General features: G+C 34.6%; 2 protein-coding genes across 6 annotated transcripts in view; both read left to right on the top strand.

Annotated features, from left to right (window-relative positions):
• LOC149799685 (uncharacterized) overlaps window positions 1-4,002 on the top strand; it is a 42,855-nt gene extending 38,853 nt beyond the window's left edge. Inside the window, exon 8 of the mRNA XM_089958255.1 lies at window positions 3,884-4,002. Within this exon, the coding sequence (XP_089814381.1) occupies window positions 3,884-4,002 (119 nt within the window). The remainder of the gene's footprint in view (window positions 1-3,883) is intronic.
• Window positions 483-25,808, top strand: LOC149799684 (uncharacterized). 5 transcript variants are annotated; one of them, XM_089959040.1, is made up of 14 exons: window positions 489-620; window positions 2,067-2,129; window positions 5,212-5,380; window positions 6,450-6,498; window positions 11,782-11,910; window positions 12,070-12,194; window positions 13,320-13,503; window positions 15,576-15,793; window positions 16,620-16,664; window positions 17,688-17,799; window positions 18,373-18,459; window positions 20,102-20,146; window positions 21,039-21,107; window positions 24,881-25,808. In XM_089959040.1, the coding sequence occupies exons 3-14, from the start codon at window positions 5,267-5,269 to the stop codon at window positions 24,952-24,954; spliced, it is 1,251 nt and encodes a 416-aa protein (XP_089815166.1). In that variant the 5' UTR covers window positions 489-620; window positions 2,067-2,129; window positions 5,212-5,266; the 3' UTR covers window positions 24,955-25,808. The 5 variants fall into 5 exon arrangements, with proteins under 5 accessions (XP_089815168.1, XP_089815169.1, XP_089815165.1 ...); XM_089959042.1 differs by lacking the exon at window positions 2,067-2,129 and having other exon boundaries at window positions 483-620; window positions 18,376-18,459; XM_089959043.1 differs by lacking the exon at window positions 2,067-2,129 and having other exon boundaries at window positions 483-620; window positions 21,045-21,107.
• The last annotated feature ends 213 nt before the right edge of the window (window positions 25,809-26,021 follow it).

The raw sequence follows: 26,021 nt of genomic DNA, 5'->3' as shown, positions 1-26,021 counted from the left end.
TCAATACAAATAATATGTTAAAATCGCCAGAAACCCCTTCACTTCGCCCTGCAAAACATAGACAAGGAAATTTTTTTACTTACTTTTTTGGGTACCTAAGTACTGCATAATATTGGTCAAACTCAAATATCACGTAAAATCTATGCTAAGATCTGCCTAAGATGCAACATCGGCTCGTCTATCTGACACTTGACCTTGCGATTGTTTTCACTGTCGACATAATATAGGAATAGTAATTTCGCCCAGCAAAAGGTAAACTGATGCTCTTTGAATTGTGATATGTATTAACGATTACGGGCCTCGCGTGAGGAGTATTGACTTCATTGTGTTAAACCAGTGACATCGAATTATATGTTGTTTGTGTTATATGAAGCCATAAAGAGTAACAATAAAAACAATTATCCGTAAAATATAACAGATCATATCTAACACGTGACCATAAAGAAAAATGAGCAGGCTTTCTTGTTGGTTGTCTTTATGTTTGTTTGGCCCTTCAGTGTTGTAAAAAGTCATTTGTAAGGGCTTAAACAAAGCACGGCCTCTGTGATCAGTTATGTCGTGCAAATCTGTACCTAGTCCTATAGAGACTGTCTTGGATTCACGATGAATAACATATAAAGGTAAGTGAATACATTTAATTAGAGACTTATATACCCGATGCATAATTGCAGTGTCTTCTCGGTTTCTTTGGGCACTAGCTAAATCTATGCATTTCAAATATGTCATGGACATTGTAAATATTTGCATTTTGTTTTAGAAAATCTGGTAGTTTTTGGCATTGTAAAATAAAACAAGTTCGCAGGTATTTTATACGATGCTCTATTTTTCCATATATTTTATAAATGGACCATTTCAGAAAGAATTAACAGAATGGAATGTCTGAAATATGTAACGAATCGCAATGACGACAATGAACACAGAGTACAAAAATACGGAAAATGAACCTGCCAGGACCAGATATGCAATGCATTCGAAAAATTTGTTTATGTAGTCACATTTTGTCCATAACATAACTGTTTAAACGGGGGGGGGGGGGGCTACTACATAGTCTGTCAGACATTACACAGCATCGGTCAGAATTACAGCGCGTTTTTAAAAAAAAATCATTTTCCCTATTCACAGATTGATTTACAATAAAAAAATGTCATCAGCATTTTCTAACTGCTTTCTTGTGTGAAGTTCGATCGATACATTCGGTTTCTTTGTTTTCTTTCCTTTTGTTTCACCTGTGAATGCAGTGAAACATGGGTATCACACTTCCAGCAGCACCGGCCTTGTCGTTGTTAAAGTTGTAGCTTAGTTTCAGAGATTTGTGTTAAAGATATTATTAGTCAGATATGTGAGGGGATCGGAACACGGACGTTGCCTTTCTGCCAGGGATCAGAAATTCACCTCGGAAACATTACAGCAGCTGCCATTGAATATCCATTTACACTGTTTACCTAATGACGTCAAGTACTTAACCCACACCATCATTAAGATTTGCGGTCGACTCGACTAATATGAATTATTCTTAACCGAAAAAATACCAAATTTCTTTTTATTTTTAAATATGAACTCTTTACATAATTTTTCCAGAGCAAATAATTCCAAATTGGTATCATACTGTTTTTGTGATGATTCTGTTTTATATAGCGTACTTAAGCGTGACTGACTTTTCCATCTCCTTTCCGCTCATTACTCTGTATCACTGTATCGAAGTATTTCTGAGAAGGAATTTTATACAAAAGCCACGAGGTGTTAAGACTGGCAATATGCAGAATACGTTTTTGCACGTATGCTGACACATAACTGGGTTCCGCAGGTCTACCCCTTCTTCCAGGCTTGTTCTAGAGTACCGCCTGGATACTGAACTTGCTTTGATCGCTTCTAAAATTCTGAAAATGGTCTCTAAAAAAGGGAGCTTGTATGGGAGTGTAGGATAGAATACAACCGGACAAGATGAAAGCGACTGACAGTTTTTAAAGTTTCTGGGACCCACAAAGGTTGCACAGTTTGACTCTTGCTGACTCTCGGTTTTCTTATCACAATGGCCCAGATATATCAAGGTTACTTTTTCTTTCCAGAGACCTTTCGTCGAACAAACTGTTTGATTTGTATGCAAATCACTACGCCGATATACATTCGAGGTAAATTTGTGTCTGGGGGAAAATGGCAGAGGCAGTAGAAACGCAACTGAGAATACATAGATTGGGCTAGCGCAATAAATTATATGATTGCATCAACCGCCCTACATCAAATAATGGCTCCTGTTTTCATATTTGGTGTATGAGCAAATCTGTCACTACTTTGTTGTATTGTGTATTAATATTTCCATTTGTCGACATTTTAAATGTATGCATATCCCAAGAAAGGTATATTGGTCAAATCTTTCACAGGTATAGATGGAATCAAAATTAAAACAAAGAATTTATTAATTCATTCCAAAATGAACTCTTTTGTTAACTAAATTTAATCATTCCCTATCTTATGGGATCGATGAAGTTTTATCACTAATCAGTCGCTTGTGTGTTGTCAAAGCATAGCACAATATGAAAGTATAACACAATATCAAAGTATAACACAATATCAAAGTATAACACAATATCAAAGTATAACACAATATGAAAGTATAACACAATATCAAAGTATAACACAATATCAAAGTATAACACAATATCAAACTATAACACACTATCAAAGCACGACCTTTTTGGTGCTATAAAAAATGTGGTTTCTTAAATAGGAAAACAATGCCTTCTCCCTCGAGCTTAATAGTGTTACTGAATTATATAACGGATTAAATAACAATGGGGTGAACGCATTATCTACCAATTACACAGAAAATGTCTCCACACAAGTTAAGAACAATTACAGAGGTATCTATTTCATTGAAATTTTGAACAAAACTTTTACAAGTATTTTAAACCAGTGACGCGAAGCTAAAAACAAAATTGAAGATTTTCAGTTGAATTCCACAAAGCTTGTCCGCGATATATAATGTATTTTCTAATCTAGCAAATGTTCCAAAAAATCTCAGTAATAATGGCGGTTGCTTTTATTGCTTGTTCATAGACTTATTTAATGATTTGGACTACATGAATCATAAAATTGTTCAATTGCTTTTGTTAATAAAGGTATTGCAGGAGATATTTTCGAAGTTATGTTATCCATGTACAAGAAATGACGTTCACGTGTGCAGATTACGGGTCAATAATCCTCAATATTGGTATTTTTATTATACAACGAAATATCTTATATTATTTTTCTGTTCTATGCTGCCGGTACAGTCGGTTCTTCACTAATACAGATTGATATCGTCTTGTCACACTGTGAAAATCCTACAATATGTGTAAATTTAGGCACAACTAAATTAGTGTTAAATCAAGAGTGGATTTGTTAGGCGTAAGAAGAAGTTGTATCATCACGGTAAACAGGTCCAACCCGTATCTGGTTATAAGTACATAGAACTATAAGTCACTCCGAAATTCATTTGGACGAAAGCAAAAGAAGAACTCGGAATTAAGAAAATAATTTTTGCATACATGAACTATTCCATCATATAAGTTAAGCAGATTTTCAGACAAAATATTTTAAAGTTATTTGGCATGCAGCTAAAATTTGGAGGTTCGAATATTTCTATGTAGCTGAAAAGGTATGTGACTTTGAATCATATTTCTGACCTTACAGAGACAAATGTACTCTATCTTTCCGATCAGAATATCAAAAGAAAATCTCTGTGTTTTATTTATTATTGTAAGTATATTAAGTAATGGAAGTGTTTGCTTAGAATGAATTCATGGATTATAATCGACATTCAAGACAGTATTATATTATAGTGAAAAAAGTGAATGAGACAGGTAAAGTCATATGGGTTACAAAAAGTTTCAATCATTCTTTTCAGGCTTCGATTTAGTTATATTTTGTACGCACATGATGGTGGAGATGAAAATTATTTCCATCCACCTTCAGGCAACATCCAAAAGAGAATTTAATTCGGGATTAGAATGCGTCTGGAAGTAAATCATAGGTACTATATAGTAATCTTGCAAATTGTACGATACATTTTGAATACAACTTTCCATAACCACTGATTTACATGCGCGTCTATTAAATGTATTAGGCAACCATTGTCAGCTTTGAGAAACCTTTGGCGTTTTGTTGAAATGAAATGATATTAGCAGTAGAGATTTTAGAAAATACCCGCATTGTTTGATTAAATTTATAAATTTCGCGTACCTGTTAAATATTTTCTTGCTGCTCTTGTTTTGGTTTTAACGCTATTTTTCAGCGTAAGATAGGCTATACATGGTGGCCAATATAACTGGTGGAGGAATAACCCCGAAGTATGCATTTAAGAACCACCAACTCAAGGGAAGCTAATGACAATCATTTTTCACATACCCACATTGGCCGAGCCCAAGACTCGAACACACACGGACAGAGGTGAGATGGCAGTGATAGGTAAATGCGAGCTCTGAAGACCAATAGTCCACAAATTTTAGGCGTTAAATAAAATGTAGAAACCAGACACCCGCAAATGCAACTGTTAATTTTGATGCCTACAGAAAATGAATGACTGGTCCTAGCCCTTTACATGCAAAATAACTGACACCGTTTCCTGTAGAACGTTATGAGTTTAACCACTAATTTGTTGGCAGTTATTTTTGAAATTGTTGATCATGAGATAGTCTCACAAATATGTTGATCATGAGTCTCTCTAACTAATGTTCATCATGAGACAGCATCTCTAACTAGTATGGTATTCATGAGATAGTCTCATAGACCAAAATGTTGATCATGAGGTATTCGCTGTAAATGATATTTAATCCTTCTTCGGTTGAGCAAGAGACAATTACGCCATGTGTTTCCTTCTAGAATATGCTTAAAAATCAGCATTCTACCTTTCCAGCTATGTCACTTTATATTACATTTGTATATTAAACTTTAAAATATATTAAACAAAACCTCTAGAAGGAATGCCTGTTGGGCAGAGATGGTTTTCAGGTGAAGAAAAAATTAGAATAGGTAGACAAACACCCCGACTAACTTTTTACGGCTAATCTTTTCAACGATTATTTTCTATATGGAATAGACATTTTATTGCGATCCATGAACGAAATATACCCCAATATACTTTGACCACGGAAAGCATACTATCCAACCGGTTTATAGTGTTTCTGAATAGTGTGACAAGACACACAAATATATTTTAATGCATTTTGTTTCCAGCTGTTCCACTTTAAAATATCTGAACAAGGATGAGAACATAGCCAAAGCAGTAGAGATGATATTTGTCTTGTATATTATATCGCTGGTATTTGCCGTAGGATGCCTTAACAGGACGTTTGCCAGAAAATCTGAAAGTTTGAGTGACTGCAAGGCTTATTATAGAACGCAGGTAGGTGGATAAGGATCTGTCTCTCTAACACCTTTTCTTCTCCATTTTTCTTCGTTTCTGAATCTGCAGGTTTGTCTTCCCTGTTACTCAGTTCGTTAAGTGAGAAAAATGGAAAATTATACATCTACATTAATTAACTTCCAGACTGATATAGATGCATGTCATAATCGCTATCGATCTCATATATGTATATACTAGGTCGTCATACGAGTGTGTCTGCTACACAAGAATGCATATAACGCCGACTCAATTGCATCATGAGGTGTACTTAGTCGTGATGGAATATGGGCTGGTGTGTGCAGGCATGGCGTTGGGTGCCGTTTACCCGCGGACCTGGGATCGAATCTCCGTAGAGTACGAATTAAAAATTATCTGTATTGTATTAAATATTAATTCTGTCTATTATCAAGCATTCTCCTATAGAATCCAGGGATACCAATATCACTTCTTTCTGGTGTAAATTTATAATTCTCTGTAATTAATCCTATATACATTGATTTCTTTCAAAGGAATCCGGAATGACTTTGTTGATCGATGAGAGTTAATTATCAGGTCGTCATGCGAGTGTGTCTGCTACACACAAGTGCATATAACACCGACTCAGGTGTGCTTAGTCGTGATGGAATATAGGCTGGTGATTGAATATAGGCAAGGCGATGGGTACTGTCTACCCGCGGACCTGGGTTCGAATCTTCGGATAGTACGAATTAAAAATTCTCTAACGTGTATGATAGTATTCATGGTATTGAATATTAATTCTGCCTTCTATAAGCAATCATTCTCCTTTAGAATCTACGCATAGCACTTTCCGTTCTGTCTGGTGTGTATATATATATATATATATATATATATATATATATATATATATATATATATATATATATATATATATGTGTGTGTGTGTGTGTGTGTGTGTGTGTGTGTGTGTGCGTGTGTCACTCGCCTCAGTTTTACGCCTGTTTTCTCTCTTCATGGTATTGATGTGTAAAATGTAGCAATTACAGACTTATTTCAATTTGTTAACTTTGATTTATTTTATTTGTTTATTATGGTTATAATTATTTTCCAGGGGCGACCAAAGACAGCAGAAGGAATAGACACCCGTTACTTCGGACCCAGTGAGTAGACAACCTGTTTATCTGCCAGAATAAATTTAATTTTCAGCATGTCTTGAATGGAAAAGTTACTTACGGAGTGAGCCGGAGACAGAGGGGGGTGAAGCCTTTATGTCTATATCATCTAGCTCACGCTCCGATGCAGCTGTTCTGCTTGAATCTGTTTGTTTACCTAGCTCGTTATCCGTTTTCAGCAAAGAGTTCTTTTTTTCTGGCACAATAGATTTTATATTTGATTCAACTCACATCAACATTTTCTCCTCCTGTCAATGAACCATTTGATTATCAAGGAAAAGAAGAGAGAATTTTCTATGCTGATTTCATTACAGTATTGTACCTCCTTTTACTACCATCTTTTTGTGCCAAACCGATTTTATTAAGTACTTGTACCAATTTTTACTGCCATCTTTATGTGCCATACCGATGTTATTACAATACTTTTATCTACCTTCACTACCATCTTTGTTTTCGATACCAATTTTATTAGAGTACTTGTACCTACTTTTACTACCATCTTTGTGAGCCATGCGGATTTTATCACAGTACTTGTACCTTCGTTTACTACAATCTCTGTGTGCCAATCCGATTTTATTACAGCACTTGTACCTCCTTTTACTACCATCTTAGTGTGCTATACCGATTTTATTACAGTCCTTTTTTACAACCATATTTGATTGCCGATTTTATTAAGTACTTGTACCTCCTTTCACTACCATCTTTGTGTGCCATACCGATTTTATTACAGTACTTGTACCTCCTTTTACTACAATCTATGTGTTCCAATCATATTTTATTACAGTACTTGTACCTACTTTTACTAATATCTTTGTGTGCCATACCGATTTTATTACAAGTCTTGTATCTACTTTTACTACCATCATTGTGTGCCATACCGATTTTATTACAGTACTTGTACCTCCTTTTACTACCATCTTCATGTACCATACCGATGTTATTACAATACTTTTACCTACCTTTACTACCATCTTTGTGTTCCATACCTATTTTAGCAGAGCACTTGTACCTACTTTTACTACCATCGTTGTGTGACATGCGGATTTTATTACAGTACTGGTACCTCCTTTTACTACAACCCCTGTGTGCCAATCCGATTTTATTACAGTGCTTGTAACTACTTTTACTAATATCTTTGTGTGCCATACCGATTTTATTACAGTACTTGTACCTCCTTTTACTACAATCTATGTGTTCCAATCATATTTTATTACAGTACTTGTACCTACTTTTACTAATATCTTTGTGTGCCATACCGATTTTATTACAAGTCTTGTATCTACTTTTACTAGCATCTTTGTGTGCCATACGGATTTTATTACAGTACTTGTACTTCCTTTTGCTATCATCTTTGTGTGCCATACCGATTTTATTACAGTACTTGTACCTCCTTTTACTAGCATCTTTGTGTGCCTTACCGATTTTATCACAGTACTTGTACTTCCTTTTACTACAATCTGTGTGCCAATCCGATTTTATTACAGTACTTGTACCTACTTTTACTACCATCTTTGTGTGCCATACCGATTTCATTACAGTCATTTTTACAACCATATTTGATTGCCGATTTCATTACAGTACTTGTACCTCCTTTCACTACCATCTTTGTGTGCCATACCTATTTTATTACAGTACTTGTACCTATTTTTACTACCATCTTTGTGTGCCATACGGATTGTATTATAGTAGTTGTACTTCCTTTTACTATCATCTTTGTGTGCCATACCGATTTTATTACAGTACTTGTATCGTCTTTTACTACCATCTTTATGTGCCATACCGATTTTATTACAGTCCTTTTACTACCATCTTTGTGTGCCATACCGATTTTATTCCAGTACTTGTATCTACTTTTACTACCGTCTTTGTTTGTCATGCCGAGTTTTTACAGTCCTTTTGCTACCATCTTTGTGTGCCGTTTCAGTAATGTTTCCGATCGTTTCAATCGCATATCGTACCATTCACGTTTTGTATTGTTTCTAACCATCCATTAATCGTTCCTTCGTCACTGTGCCAATCAGTACAATACTAAGATGGAACCCATCTTTCCGCGTCCTATAGTTATTTAAGTTCGAGTTTTTGCCTGCTCTTTTTAAATTTGAATTTTACACCACCTACACAATATAGCGGTCGAAATTGAAAACCTATAAATAATAACCAGCCAGATCGTTTATACAATACCTCTACATCGTATCGTACCATTCATACCAGCTATGTTTCGTTTTCGTACCATTTCCAATCGTTTTCGTACAGTACTCAATAGTTTGTTGGATGTTTTGGCTTTGTACACTTTCCAATGACATATGAAATTTTGCAAGTGATGTCATTAGATCTCACTCATATGCTTTTCATCTGTCTTGCGTGGTTCTTTCCAGCTGTATACTTCTCATCGAGATTTGTTAAAGCACGGTCGTTTAACGTTTTGCTTTTTGTCGTTCAAATCAATAATAGATATGAAGACAGATGTTATCATGCTGTTTATCATTCTTTAATTCCCATTTCCAACATTTTTATTGACCTCTATCATTTGCCTATTTCCGTTAAATCATTCTTCTTCTTCAACTGTGACAAATAATTCGTGTTTGCGGTCATTTGTTCTTCGAGTTAGCAATACTAGTATGAGCTTTCTGATCATTTCATTTCAAATCTTTCTGTAATCGTTCCAGCTGAGACTTTAAATTGCCATAAATCTGCCAGAAATTCCTTTTATTTGTTGCCTCTGAGTTTATCTATTTTCATGGATCGCGTGTATTGTTGAATGTTCCATATTCCTCTTGCCCTTTCTCTTACGGTTTGCACGCTTATCTACAGCGTAGGCAATGTACTGACTCTATGTTTGAAGCATGTTTTGTGCATCTAAAGGTTTTTTTACTGACGTCATAAATATGTTTAAGCAATTCTGTTCAGTAACTGCTACTTGCTAACTTACTCCCTTAGATATATTGCAAATAACATGATGGCACACTGTTAGGTACTTGAATCCCGATACATTTCAAACTGTCTGATAGCTGTATCGGATTTGTTTACAGACCGGCTACATTAATAAAACGGTTGTTATTTACGTAGAAGTCTTTATTAGCTTACCGATTCAGCACTACATCTTTATCTTTTGTTCAACACAAGATATATTCACCATGACCTAGTAAACACACCATTTAAATGCCCTAAACGTTAATATATCAACTAAAAAATTATTATTTCAAAATTACTCTCTTGCTTCTCGTTTAGTTGTTTCTCGCCTCGTCTAATCTTTTGCTTAGTTTTTCTTTTGTTTCTTCATCTCCCTGTTTCATCTATTTCTTTCCGATTGTATCAGCTTCTATTTAATGTTTTCAGTATTTTCTTCCGTATACCTTTTGTGTAATGTTATTTTGCTATGCATGAAAAATAATAAAAATGTACATTCCAACATTTCACGATCATTATTTCCCATATGTTAATGTTCTCATATTCATTATCAGATTCGCACATTTATGAACAACACTCCAGACATTTTTTGCATTTACTAGCATACTTTCGATTATTTGCAAACCATGATTTAAGTACAGCCGTCCAGACAATTAAAATCAGTGTGATGGCTAAATGTTAGGAGACAATCTCTTTGCATTTGAAAACTTTTATTATCTGTGAGGACTCCGGCCTTCGTTATAAAATAATTATAATTCCAGGAAATGAAAAATGATGGGAACATTTAGCGATTCCGCTATCAACGTAAGGTCATGCAGATGAGATGACAAAATGTAACTGATTCGTTGGAACTCTGAACTTCCGTGATCATGTAAATTACAGTAAATCAGTTGCCTCCATAAATCCACTTAATATAGTATAGTGTTATGACTTTATCGTATTAAATTCAGTAACAGAAAGAGCAAAAACGAACACTTTTGTAAAATTCAACAAATAATTTACTTCCCTAAAATACAAAGTGAAAATTTAAAAATAACTTACTGTATTGAGAATCAAATCCCAAATAGTCCTAAACATTTTGTGGCAAGTTTAAATTTTGAAGTTCGAACTGAATTACAGTGGTATTCCAATAAATTGCAATATTGAATGTATTGATGTGAATGCAGTCTCGAATATGCTAATGTGCCTGTGGCCTGGATTGTGGCGATGTGCTAAGAGATTTTTGATGTATCACAATTCAAAAATGTTCTAGTCTGAATTCCCTATAATTCAACGTTAATCGTCCAGTCCAAGAAAATTACTGATGAGCATTTTGTATTTTCAGTGAATAATGATTTGAATAAAAAATTACATCCAAACGAAAAACTGAAAAACACAGCAATAATAATGATTCTGCTTCACGATGTTAAAGCAAGAATGAGTAATTTTTTAAAGTAAGCAACGTTAAATAAAAAGCTAAGACACAAAAAAGAACCAGGATAAGGGTCCAAAGTTCATTTCTAGAACATTCTAAGTTGTCAACAAAATAAGGTCTATTATTACAATTATAATAAAGAACATGGGAAACATCAGGTACATCAGATTTTTCCATAGAATTCCAATGATCTAGAAAATGATTAAGAGAAACAGTTTTACCTCCACTGATAATGATCCTAATATTTAATCTTTACTCACAGAAAAATATTAGTTATGTATTATATTGTTTACAAAATCAATGTCCCAAGGCAAGTACGCAATGAACTTGATTTTGGATAAGGTTAAGTACAAAATACAAAAGTAGGTGCGTAGTTATTAAGAAAAGCCAACAAATAATACAAGTTAAAATATACATAATAATTGGGATCCATGCTGATTAACGTAAAATAGCGACTTGATAATCGTTTGTTAGAATCAGTATGGGTACTTCCTGTTTGCATCCAAAGCTGAAAAAGTACAATTCTGAGTCAACTAGGTCACTTCCTCTCTGTATGGAAAAAAATGTACATTACGATGCAAATTACCACAATAACTAGCAACAATGTATCGATGATATGGACAGTTATTCTAGCTTATCACATTTTTTGACGGATGTTGACATACAAACCATATAAAAAATAACAAAGTTTAAGAGGTCGACACGTGGAGAATTTATTATTTCTATTTAGATGCATCATATGTTTCTGTGGAACAATGTCGTTCATGTAATATTGCAGACTTACTTAAAGGAAATCAAATTACATTAAATATTGAGTTGTTGAAGTAGCATAATAACATAATTTTTATCGCTCAACAAATCTTCCAATTAAGTTACATACAAATCAATACCGATTTATGAAATACCAAAATGCATTAGGATCCATACTATGGTCTTTTTTTCATTTGCAGATTGCGATGATTCACTTCATTATGTTGAGAATAGGGACAATTTGCCGGACGCGCCCAGATACATTGATGTAAGAGTTAACTGTAAAAACCTAACTGCAGACATAGTATGGATGCCAATAGGTAGTAATGGTAAGACACCATCTCCATCTCTCTCTCTCTCTCTCTCTCTCTCTCTCTCTCTCTCTCTCTCTCTCTCTTTGCATCTACAATCTATGTCACAACGTATTAATAATAAATCAAACCTAATCCTAAAATGGTTTAATTTTTGCAATTATATCTTTTATTTAGATATGGCGAGAAAATTGTACGGGTTTCTGCTTCAAGCACGGCTAACGAACCGCCAAGAATTTAATTCAACTTTCGTTTGTTATGGCATCTTCATGAATGAGACAACCTCTTCCCTTCTGCTTAGCGTAAGTGTTGCAGTTTGAGTGATTCTTGATATTTTAAAAGTTGTTCTTTATTGATATCCAGTTTGTTATCAACGTTGTGTTTACTTTCTTTCAAGCTAACAGTTTTTAACTGATACTGGTAGTTGGCGATGGTTTCAGTTCTAAAGTATTTTAAATGCCTTTAATATTAATCAAAACATGTTCAAGAGAGAGAAAGAGAACACGTTTTGGTTCGCCACGTCTTATTGATAGTGGAGCTAACTGCAGTCATCTAATGTTTTGGTCTCGAGCATTTGTTGGTAAATCGGGCAACTCTTGTCCTTACAGCAGTCTGCGGTCTTCATTGAAGTAACTTCGCACGTGACATTGTTTTTTGAGCGAAGGTAGGCAGCCATGTGGGCTTCTTAAAATATGTCATTTAGACTTTCGAAAGATTCGATTTGGTGTCAATATTTCTTAAAATATGTTGTAGGTTTACGGCATCGGGGTGGAAAGTAACCAGGAAGTGACTAATTAGTCGGTTTTCTTGAATTCATATTTCAGGAGGATCCTCTATCAAGGTGTCTTGTTTTGTTAATAACTCTGCATTGCGTCCATATAACGAGCCCCTTGTGCTTTCAAAGTCTCATCTCAAACGTATCCGGATTACAGGATATGCATTGTTTCCAGACGACGTTGTTGAATATTTGTATTTTCCTAGAATAACCCCTGTATACTTTGATTTCTGTAGTAGGAATAGTGACTATGCTCTTAGATGATAATTAATTAATATGTCATTATCAGGGAGTGTGTTACGTAGGAATGCTTATCCAAACAACGTTGTAGCATCCATTTTAGTGATATGTGTATGATCGAGAGGGTACTGGGGTTTGAGGGTTTAGGCAATGCGACTGGTGGAGTAACCCGCAAGCGTGGGTTTGAATCTCCATAGAGTATGAATTAAATATTCTATAATCTGTATGATAATATAATTTTTATAATAACTTTTTAAGCTATAAAGCTATCGCAAAATTCTTCTGCACTCTCCAAGGCTATAACTTGTCTGCACACCTACATGCACACACACACACACACACACACACACATACATACATATGGTCGTCTAAAATTATATTTAGTGCCTTTATTATATTTATGGACCTATAGGACAGCGTATCTCCCCTTGAATTTGAGTTTTCGTGTTTTGAATCTGCGCCCAATGCCATTCTAGAAGCCTGGATATGGAGCCTTTCTTCAGAAGACAGAAATTCATGCCAGTCACTCAGTAACTGTTCATTCATGGTTGATCAGCACAGCAAGGCAAATTTAGATATGACATCCATAGGCGAAGGTAATTTTTTGATTGTCAATATCTGGGTAGGAAATATATTCAATTTGTTCACACACTTAAGCTGTAATTCAATGCACAGTTATGATATCCTATTGGTCGATGGTTCACTGTTAACCGACCAATCAGACTCAGATGTCTGAGCTAAGATAGAGGTTAATTGTAGGAATTAAAAAAATTTCAAAATGGAGAATGGTCCGGTTGTCATGAAGCTTCAGTCTAGGAACATATAGTGAATTCGGATACAAAACACAACAATTAGATATCAAGTAGTTATAATCTTCTTGTATTATACAAATATTCCAAGCAAAGAATAACATGTTGCTTTTGAAAATAAAGTAAATTTGATTTAAATTTCTTGAATGTTTAATCCAAGTCAAGTTTTTTGCTCCAAGCATTTCGTGACAACATATCATGGTCGCATGTATTTCTCCATTTTTAGTATTTTTAGTCTGTTCTTTGTTTCGTTTGGTGTGCGTTGACGCATGCCTATAACCATGTCAACTACGCACTTTTAGTTAGTGAGGCTTCCATTATTGAAAACAAAATAACCCTATTATTGTTTTCCAACATTTTTTAAAATTCCATAACAATATGATAACCTTTTAGAGACATATATTTTATTGTAGTGTGTAATTCTTTTTCCTTTATTAATTTACTGCCGTTAAAATTCTTAGACTGAACGATATGTATGCACATAAGATAACAGCCGTATGCATTTGTAAAGAAATACACTGATTTGAAATACTACATATACTATAAGGATTGAGAAGACGCACACAAGCCAGTTTAAACAAAATGAGAGATTGCAGTCTTCGATCAGCTAAACAAAGTTCAATACTGTTATGTATATCCATAGTGTGTGTTTAATTTTATTCATTATTATAGATTGTAGGGTCGTATTGTAAACAACATATTAAATAGATATTTTTATATGACTGAATATAATATTTTAAAATAATTATCACTTGTAGTTAAATATGTGTACTTGGATTCGAGTTCAGGAAATTGACGCTGGTCTCATTCGTTACTAAAATTTAAGTAAAAGACCTGACCTAGTCTGCAATTTAAAATGTTATGGACATGAACCTTTGACATTCATCCTAGTCCTTTTACTGTGTCTTGGGTTTTTATATTAAGGTTACTTACATCCGAATTATTCATTCCAATTTTAACATATGTAGTGGAATCAGTATTCTATTTGTTTTCAGGACTAAATCACTGTTTGGGGATTATTGCCGAAGCACTTAAATACATTATGGATTATGTTATTATAATACATCAAGACTGTTAGTACACCGCCATATTTCAGGCTTCTTGTACATCAGCACATTCGAGATTAATATTCATTCAGAACACCATTGAAAGTCATATGGAACAATCTATACGTTTGGACTTGTGATATAACTTTTATGACTATTTTGGATTTAATTTACAATACTGGAAATTCTTTTTAATTTCATTTGTTTACTATGGAAGGAAATTACTTGTTTATTTTACAAAACCTCTTGGTTTTCGCTCTTGTATGTTACCTATATTAAGACCATAGAGTCGTAACAACCACACGCTAATAATACAAATGCGCCATATTTTTTTAAACCTCGTGTATCTTCGTGTGTTTTTTAATTTAAGCTTCCATATCTTTCCATATATGTAAACTTCTTTTTGCAATCTTTGTTACTGTTTTATTGGTTTTTCTTGATACGTGCCTAGGTTAGAGTCGGTATCAAACATGACTCTCTCAGTTTTCTCTAAAAGAAAAAACGTATGCAACTTAAAAATAATTACCATTCATCTTCATAAATACAAGTCGCAATTATTTTCAGCTGGTGAGCAAATTGCCATTTCGTATTTAAGTTTAACTTGAAGCAAAATACGTTTGAAATTGTTACACAAATTGGCATCATTTTCGCAAATCATTGCTCGTGTGTGTGTGTGTGTGTGTGTGTGTGTGTTTTACGAGGCATTGTGGGAAAGACCTATACCTTGCTGCACTAAGACTAGGTCAAATATAAAATTAAGATTAATTGACTTTTCGACACAATATTATAATCTCAGTTTTTTTGTAACGGTAGAAGAATGTTGTCCTTTGGACTGCAATTGTTGGAAACCAGACTGGAGACTAATGATCGTAATCAATGAATCTGCTCAATGTCCTTGCCTGCAATTGATACTTGACAACGTCATCTCGTGTTTGGCCTCTCTTCACGTGCTCATCATACACAATGAAACAGGGGAAGCTGTTTTGGATAAGGTTTTAGAGCACAGCACGTTCGAGTCAAGAGAAAACGTTGTAAGTGTTTGAAACTAAATTAATATTTTTGTTTAATCTTACATACATTTTCAATACCATGTGCTAAGAGAAAATCTACAGACAGTGAAATAATCACCAATAAGCGATATCTTCAGCTTTGCATTTCAACAGTCTCCGCAATTGAAGAGAGTTCCAATGTCGCATAACATGCAATTTCTTGTTCTTTCAAGAGTTTAACATAAATAAAACGAGCTTTCACTTTTTTGTAGAACACAATACCTGCTTGCCTAGGTTACCGTAGCTCTAGAATTTCTTTTAAATTTTAGTGATGGTGGAAATGTTAAAGTTAATGTCATCTCAAGCCACGTTCTCCAGCTTGCTGTACGATATGTATACATCCATTTTAACCAAATAAGAATCAAGACAATATTAAGCAAAATACTGCATACTAATTTTGATCGGTTGCATTGTGTTTATAAACCTTTCTTTCGCTTATAGTTCGAATATTTTCGATTGACAACTGAGAGCTTCCATTTCGAGAGTAATTTGTGTCTGGTTAAAGAAATTCATAAATACTGAAAAGCAAACCTAAATTACTGGATGTTTTAATTGGAGTGAAAAGCTAAACTACTGGATTTTGCAATTGTACTCAGACAAATGTACATAGGGACGTGTCTATCAAGTCACCACTATAAGTAACATGGCAAAGGACTTGTATAGATAAGGTAATCACAGCTAAATGACTGCAAGTTGTTACAAGTATCTTTATAAATTCATTCCACATGTGTATTCAATTAGTTTTTTCAACGAAATCTATTTGTATAGTTGTTAAAATGTGAGTAAACGTGACGTAATTATTTTTCAGAACTTGGTCACTGGTCTTCAAAAGAGTGGCAGATATTATGCGAAGGTATGAGTAAACATTCTACGATGATGATTCCATTATCATCATCGTCGAAACCTCTTAGTCACTGTTGTTGTCTTCTTCGTAGTCGTCGTTTTTATTTCATTACTGTATCGTCGTCGTCATCATCATCATCATGTAAACCACGGTTATTACGAATACGAATACGACACGTTCCTTCAAACCGAAGTAAAAACGCATGCCTAGCGTAAGACAGTATATAATTAAAAAAATATTGGAGCAATAATAGTTGCATATCATGATCATAATCATCCACATCTAAATATTTCTTAAGCGAATAGATTGATAAATGTCAAAAAGCACATAGGCACAAGCTAGACTACATGTTGCCAAGGCAACCCCGATTAAGTGCCACATACATGGAGGTACGATGTCAACGAATCCAGCTCGTATGTACAGGATTTGAAACAACAGCGCTGTTATTATGAGTCCGACACATAAACTACGTAGCTTTTTAAGCTTTTTAATGTCTTTAAGGCTTTAATGTATCTTATTTTGTTGCATAGCTATCATTAACGTACAATTTATTCCTGTTTGTAAAGTTCAAATGAAAATCCAATATATGCCTTATACCCCTGAAGGCTTGGGAATGTAGAATAGGAATAATGCAACCTCCTGCCTGTCGTAAAAGGCGAATGATCGAGACAGGTTTAGCACTGACTCAGTGATATGCATGCCGAACTAGTGAGCTAAAGGAGGCGGGTTTGAATCCTACCGTAGAGTTAGCATGGATCGGTTGCTATGGTGTGTCCTTGTCAATGGCGCTTTACTTTAACTACCTCGGTTCTGAACAACATACTTACGTTGCAGTGCGGTAAAATGCCAAACCAAAAACCAAAATTAAGCATGTATTCACATCACGTTCTAGCATTGTTTCCTCGAGAAAGTCGTTATCTTCTACATGTCCAGGTATGATGACGTATATTTGAAATTTGAAGTTCTTTACGTTCAGTGTCAAGATGGAGAATTTATGAGAAGTATTGAAGATAATAAACAATTATTTTTTAGCTTAAAACTGTCTGTAAGCTTCAGCTTCCCTCCACGTGTCCAGGGATCACACGATTCATTTCGGACTACGTTTCTGTTTCCTGTGATATACCAACGACGCCACAGCTGCCAGGTAAGTAACACCATATATGGCAACAAATTATAGATACTTTCCTAATTGTACCTAAATATATCGGCGAAACGGAGACCTTGGTTCTGTTTCTATGTTTCAGCTATGTGGGAAAGCAACTTGCGAAGCTCAAACCCTTACTGTTACACGAAAAAAAGATTTATATAAAGACATTAATAAAGTACTTCATATGGTACTAATTCCAAATGATACTGATTGACATCAATTGACATTCTCTAAAGTTTTGTGATTTACTGAAACTTACCCAAGATATTTTCAGAATTAATTACAGTCTCTACATTTGTAAAAAGGAGTCATTTATTATTAAAAATTAATTCATTAATTCATTTGTACTTTGATTTTAATCTAACTGAAACATTTTATACATAGTTATTGGGGCTTTTGACGTAACGGTTGATCATGAAAATTAATTTATAGACGAAATCAATAGTAACTATAAATGACTTTCGTGAATAAATCAACCATACTGCACGACAATAATTTCTTGCATTATAATGTCCTGCTTTGTTCTTGTTTTGTTGTTTTGTTTGTTTGTTTGTTTGTTTTTGTTTCATGCAGCTATCCGTGATCCAAAGTTTTTGATCCTCCTATGTGTAGCCGTCGTGTCTGCTGTTTTTCTGACGTTGTGCTTCCGCTTTAAAGGTAGGAAAACAGATCGATATATATACACGTTGCAATATTCAGTTTCAATTTGAACCGTTGTTTTACCAATTATGAGTGTATAGCAAGTGTCAATAATTTAGACCGCGAGCTGTCTATGATTCAGGCTTGAAATTCACACAAACACAAGTGAAATACTTAAACTCTAACTCAAAATTGCAATTTTTATCATCGTAGCGAAATCTAAAGCTGCCCTCCACCGACACCTAACATTTCTATATTTTCCGTTATATTTTTGTGAATGTATTCAAAATGATGTGAAAACAAGTACATGCATTTCTGACAGAAAGTGGATGATACCACTTTGTGGTTGCATTGGTATTTCGAGAAAAACGAGAGCACCATTTTGAAAGGAGTTTGACAAAAGCTTTCAAACTTTGGTTGAATAATTTATCGCAGAAAGATGGCAAATGTTGAACATTCAATGCAGGTTTAGTCAATGAGCACTGAAATACTTTATCTCACAATTTCCTGCAAATACATCAGTCTCAATATTCAAGTTCGAGGTCAAATCTAGTGTTGCTGTCAAGGAGGAGAAGGAAATATAAGCACCGCACTCCTCAAACAATCACTGACCAGGATGGCAACCTCATGCACTTGCACAAGTTGACACCGGAAACAGAAGCAGGCACAAACATATGTGCATTGAGAGAACGCCATCTTTGCGATCAACTGCAGTTTAGTTACTGTGAGAGAAGGGCCCGCTATGTTACCTTGCTGCCCGAGTCTCTGAGTTCGTCGGTAACCTTTGCCTAGAGTTTTCAGAATATTTGTCTGGTAGGAGCCCCTGCTGTGTGCTTTTATTAATCAAGGACCGTCACTGTTTCTTCGCGCTACCTTTACAATCCAAGGCCACACAGTGGTAAAAAGATTTAATCTCAGGGATTTGAAGAAAACATACAGGTATATGCTGTGTTAACCAAAACACCAAATCGTTAACTAAAACATACAAGTATATTCGGTGTATATACGTGTTAACCAAAACAACAAGTCTTTAACCAAAACATACATATGTATACTGTGTTAACCAAAATACCAAATCGCCAGTTTGTGAAAGCCGATTAATATGCATCATTAATTGTATGGTAGTTCAGTGTAGTTGTTACATCTTTAGGTTTCTTTGATTGTGTTGGGGGTGGGGGTGTCAATGGCTATAATTTTACTTCTCATTATAATTTGTGTATCATCCAGCTACTTATCAGGTTTTGTTTATATATTTCCAACCACTCCGGTGGCCATAGAGGTTAGGGCGTCCGCCTTGGATGCGGAACGTTGCGGGTTCATATCCCGGCCGAGTCATATCACAGGCTTATACAAATTATACTAGTAACTGTCTTGCTAGGCGCTCCGCATTAAGAGGTTAGTGTTAGGACTGGTTGGCCTGGTATCAAGATAATGGGACTGGGTGGAACATGATGCTACGTGTCGGCGGCATGATGCCCAACTCCCCAGTGCTAGGCATCACTATAGACTGCCACACTGCAGACATCATTCAAAATGAGTGGAATATTTTAAGGCTACGTTAAAACTCCAAATCACACACACACATATCTTTCTAAGTGTAGCATACACCTTTGACATTTCTTGCCCGAAAAACTTTATATCCAAAATTACTTTTTTTCAGGTCCTATAACAAAATATTTTAAAAGATGGAATCCTGCATCAAATGGTGAGTTTAGTGTCTATGTTTTTTAATTAACGACATCCAATATAATCAGACATCAAAATGGTGGGTGTCTATGTTTTTTATTTCGACATCCAGTTCAATCAGACATCAAATGGTGATTGTCTATGATTTATTACGACATTCAATTCAATAAGACGTCACATTGTAGTCGCAATATCATTTGATTTTGAATTTCTGGAGAAAAATTAGACAGCTCAGATTCCAACACGATCAAGTTACGAAATTATAAACGTCATCTGTAGGAATGGGCCAGCTCTATTTTCTTGACTGTATTCCATTAATAGAACTATGTATACGCAATAAAAGCAAATGCTTGCAGATCCCCAACTCGGCAGTTTTATCGTTTCGAATGGGTTGTCAGAAAACTGTTTAACAGTATAAAACTTTAGAACATAATACGAAGCACAGATTTGTCCACACCGTAACATCAACATCCGATTTAAATAATTGTGCAGTTCTGAGACTAATTCTATCTTAAAAGCCAGAAACTTGACAGTTCATGTTATATATATATATATTCAAATATCAAATAAGAGACTGAGATTCACTGTGTGCGTTCGTGTTCATCACGTGGAATCTGAAGACGTCTGTCCTTGACTGACTTTTCTTACACCTTAATGCCGGTTGTTCGTTTCTGTCAATAATGTTTCAGTTCTTATTTTGGTTCATTGAAAATATCATTTCAATGCGATTATCGGTTGCTGAATTTTAGTTACAAATGTGGATGAATTCTCAAGTTCCCGTGCATTTTAAACTCCAGTTTGATTTCGAATTCTAAGCACACGATGCGATTTGCATTAAGGCAAAATATGAATCCTGGATCATAACATCAATTAGTAAATATATTATGTTGCACACAATATTAATTTGACAGTTTCAGGAGTCGCATCCAACAATGTACACAATCCAAACAGTGCCACTGACAGTTTACTCGAGGATATAGGTAAGTTTACATACATACATGCATACATTCATACATACATACATACATACAGACAGACAGACAGACAGACAGACATACATACATATATACATACATACATACATACATACATACATACATACATACATACATACATACATACATATCCCACCTACCTGTGAATCAACCACCGTATATGTTAAGAAAAATGTTTTTGTTATCTAATAGCAGTAAAGTGTTTCTTTGTTACAACAGGTCAAATTTTTACCAAGTATACATTTTGTTTAAAAATCGACAAGAATTAACCAAAAGGAGAATCAACACAAATAATTCTACTATAGTTTTATGAACAATTGACCTTTCAAAACACTTGTGAGCAAGGAATGTTTTTAATGCACGGATAAAGCATTTGGCTACTAAGCATTAGGAAAAATAAAACTGGACTGTCTATAAATTGTCATATTGCTTCTGTCGAATGCTGCGAAACATGGCATACACGGACCGGTCCATCATTTTGGGGTCGTACGTACAGAGTATAATGGATCCAGCTCTATTTCGATTTTCTATTGTAAAATTGCATGTGTTTTTCTTGTGACATCTTTGTAGACGCTATAACATTCCAGTGATCAAATCTGAAGAAAAGTTGCACTCCGACATTTGCCTCAGGCTACACAAAAGAAACATATTCCACGTATTCAACAGTTTTTTTCCTCATGTCCTCATCCTTCTTTATGTTTCACGGTTGTCTTTGTACCTCTGTCTTTTAACTTCCTGCACGTTTTAAGTTTATACTCAAATATTTTCAAAGGAAGTCACGAATACGTCAGTAATGTAAATATCTGAAGGTCCATCGGCATTTAAATAAACCCTGAAATGCTGTCACTTTTTTGCTACTTGATTTACTTCATAAAAGGGTACTTTTAATTATGATCCAATTAAAGTGTTTCAATTTCAAGACTTCTATGACTACTTGGGATCACAGCCACAATGCAACAATTTGCCAATTATCCCAGACATTGCACAAATATTTTATCGAAATGAAAATAGACGTCAATGAAACAGTCACTTCAAATGTTAGCCGCTAAACATATTTCAAAAACTGCACTTTAAGATTTGAGAGTAAAGATTGTTTAGAGAAACAGTGCACCATGGGAGATGGGATTTTTGCAAGAATCAACTCAAGTGGGCACTTTGGACGGTAACATTTGCTTGTTGGATTTCTTAATGGCATTTGAAAGGTCAAATTATACCAGAGTTAGTAAAATCAGTAAACAAGTATCAAGTTTCTGCTTTCAGATGCAAATTACCCGATAGCGCTACACCGTTGCGTAGGTAGCGGGAGCATACTTCTTTCAACAATGGCATTGACAATGTTGTCAAGCATGTTGGGACAGTTACTTTTAATCTACCTCCATGTCGTGATGTTAGAGTGTGATTCATAACAATATATAAGTATAACAATATGAAAGAATTTACTAGGCTCCGATAAAGCAGAAAGAATGTAATACTGAAACACCTGTCTGCGGGTTAGATATTGATTGGGGTCCTTGGGAATTTTGAAGTAAAAATGTCAAATGATTTTCTATTAAGTTGATAATTAAAACAAGAGAAAAGGGACAAGATTTATTTCTTTTTATAAGCTAGAAATGAACTCACAAAGGAAGAAATAACAAGACTGAAAAAAGTTTTGGATCCTATTTGATCTGCAGTTTCATACGTATATGTTTAAAACAGAACACCCATTACACGTTATATATTTCCCTGTTAAAGACTTTGTCAAAGTTATTTGAGATATTATTTTAACCCATTATGACGTTAAATCAATAAAACTGACTGTTGTATGACATTTATCAATGAGTATACTTAAGCAGATTCAAGTACCCTTTTGTTTGATATTTTTAACAACATATGACATGCTCATTATATCTACAAAGACAAACTTGCCTTCTTTGTTAAAAAGATCAAAGACATACTATCTTCAAGAAAACGTGGTTCTGATTGTTAGAATAGGATATAAAAAAGCTCCTAAAGCCCATTTTACGGTATGTAAAATCAAACCATGAAGAGATATAAAAAATATTATTATTAAATACAACAATGGGAACAGCAACAATTATTGTCGGCGATGCAACGGGTAATGGTTTAGCATTTGCAGGGTGTTATTATGTGTTCAAATACTTTCATTCTCGGGGAACCGATGAAAACGAAATTAGACACCATATTTATATACAAATTGCAGAAGAAAATGGCAGACACATGACTACACTAATAAAAGATTCAGAGAACAATGTTTGGTTACTCAGTTAGTAATGAAATTGAATAATGATTTTACGCTGTATCTACTCATTCTGATATTCGTATCGTTACGCCTCTTTTACAAATCACTCTTTAATGCTTTCTAATTTAAAATTAATTCCCTTGCCATTAAATTGTATCTTTCACTGGCTTTAGCTCCTTGAAGGTATATCATTTTCTCTTCTCGTATGGCAGAAATCTATTATCTAATGGCGAAATTGCACACTTTTCATTACAAAATTGTCGATTATATTTTTAACACTCGACAAATGTCTTGTCAACTGTAAAAGTACTGGAATAGATTTTTAAAGCATATGTAAAGCAAATTCGTAGTCAAGTGTAGATCTTCGGTAAATATGTACGGATAATATTGTATATTCATCCTAAGTGAAATTAAGGAGTTTGTGTGTGTGTGTGTGTGTGTGTGTGTGTGATCTAGATTTTTAACGTAGCTTTAACAATATTTCAGTCATATCGCTACGACCAGTCCTAACATTAACCTCTTAATGCCGTGCGCCTAATGCGGCAGCTATTCATGCCATTTTTATGTCTTTGTTATAGCTTGGCTGTGGTTGGCCGTGGTTCGAGCCTACACACGTGTGTGTATGTGTGTGTGTGTGTGTGTGTGTGTGTGTGTGTGTGGTTCAACAATTGCGTTCTCTCAGTAGCTGATACCATAGCAATACTTAGAAATGTTTATGCTTTTGAATAGTTCACATCACTACTTGATCTCGCTCCGTGTGTGAAATATGTTAGAATACACTCCAAATCTCTTAAGAGTGTGCATATGTGTGTGTGTGTGTGTGTGTGTGTGTGTGTGTGTGTGTGTGTGTGAATATCTTAACACACAGTGTCATATTGTTACACACACAGATACATGGAATAGTGTTTACCTGAAAAATAAACAAAACACTCCTTTTGGCTGATGGACTAACCAAAACACATTCTGCAAAATACGAAGCATGTATCAATTTTACCTTAGATTTAAGGAACTTTTCTCAAATCTTTTGCAACTGCATATAAAGTGCTATTTAAAGATTCTTTTAAAGTTTATGCAAAATCTCTCTACAATGGATGGACAAAGAACGTGAATTTACCGGCCACAAGGCTGCTTTACATGGTTGTATTAATGAAGCAGTTTTCTATACTCGGGGCCCTTTATTATCAACTCTTTGTCCAACAACTCTATTATGGTGATAATCACGATATGTCAGAAATATGTTTCAATTCGGTCACTGTGTTTACTTCACAATAAGATGTATGTATGTATGTATGTATGTATGTATGTATGTATGTATGTATGTATGTATGTATTCAAGAAATGAAAACCGTCATCAAAAAAGTAATTCTAATAGTGACAGAAAGTCGTCGAATTTCAGCATCTAGTTTAACCAGTTATCTTATTTCTAAAGATGATGAATCTGACAATACAACTTTTTTTATTAATTTTGATTATGTCTACCTATCTATCCTCAAAAGTTCGTAAATCTCCCTTTCAGTGGATAATTTATCGGAAAAGACAGAAGATGCCAATGGTCACTACCGAGCGGAGACATCAAAACTAAAAAATTGAAACATATCTGCAGCTTTGTCAGAAAATTGAAGTGGATATTTCATCTTTTGGAGTTAAAACTCTGATACCGGATCACCTTAATCTATTTAAGAATATCTTTGACAATGCGGAACAATATGCTCTGCGTCCAGCATATTGATTTTCTTACACAACTGAGAGCGACAGGATGAGATTCCGCAGGGAATAAGTCCTGGGGTCTTGTACTGTAATATCCTAAAATATTCCTTTGAGGGAAGAAAAAAGAGTTTATTTACATTTATTTCGTCGAAAATTCGTCCCTAAAAAAGAACAGTTGATAAAATTTCATTGAAATTATTGGCAAGCAAAAACATGCATTTACGCATGTCGTGATGGATTGAGATGATCTCCATAGCTCCGAGTGTGATTACGTTTTGTGGAGCGGACAAAGCCAAAAGCGCAGACGAAGAATAACATATTTCTATCAATTCTTGCTTCAGGAACAATACCCAATCAACATCTGAAAACACCGTGGATAAATGATGACTGAATAAGTAATATACTTTGATATTTATTGTATGTGCATCTTAAAAATGTATTATGAAACGAGAAATTTAGCTCCTCTGGGATATTGTCAATTTATTCACAACAATTGATTTGTACATACTAAAGAGAATCTAAATATCTTAGTACCTGAATCTTTTTCACGTCTTTACACTGTAATTTTATACCTTTATTCCTACATGAACCCATTGTAAAATAAGCGGGAATAATAAAGGTTATTTAACATACCGGCAATTCAAACATTTGATGCATTCACTTGACACATTGCAGAATTCTCTCAATGGATCATCAACAAGATAATTGATTGCAATAAAAATGATATGCACATTGCAGATATAGATCGGATATTATATATTTATACCTTTTTCCACCTTTACTTTATTGAAAAAGTAATAATTTTAGAACAACCTTCATGAAAATAGTAATACATGCTTCATTATGTTACCTCTAGTACCGGTTGTTTATACCTATCAGGTTTAGGGTATATACCCACCAGATAATCAACAAATGGAGTTTAAAAAAAATTAAGAACAGAAACAGAAAAC

Source organism: Sinohyriopsis cumingii, chromosome 5 (assembly GCF_028554795.1).
Source record: "Sinohyriopsis cumingii isolate HCF-2022 chromosome 5, ASM2855479v2, whole genome shotgun sequence".
Classification (NCBI taxonomy): Eukaryota; Metazoa; Mollusca; class Bivalvia; order Unionida; family Unionidae; genus Sinohyriopsis; species Sinohyriopsis cumingii.
The sequence above is the reverse complement of the archived record's forward strand: the minus strand, read 5'-3'. Positions and strand labels throughout refer to the sequence as shown.

Bases quoted from the DNA above. Each gene is read 5' to 3' on its own strand.
- LOC149799684 (XM_089959039.1), top strand. From the start codon at position 5,267: ATGATATTTGTCTTGTATATTATATCGCTGGTATTTGCCGTAGGATGC. The intron at 13,504-15,575 runs GTAATTTTTTGA...TTGTAACGGTAG, and splicing joins TATGACATCCATAGGCGAAG to AAGAATGTTGTCCTTTGGAC. The intron at 21,108-24,880 runs GTAAGTTTACAT...TCTCCCTTTCAG, and splicing joins CAGTTTACTCGAGGATATAG to TGGATAATTTATCGGAAAAG.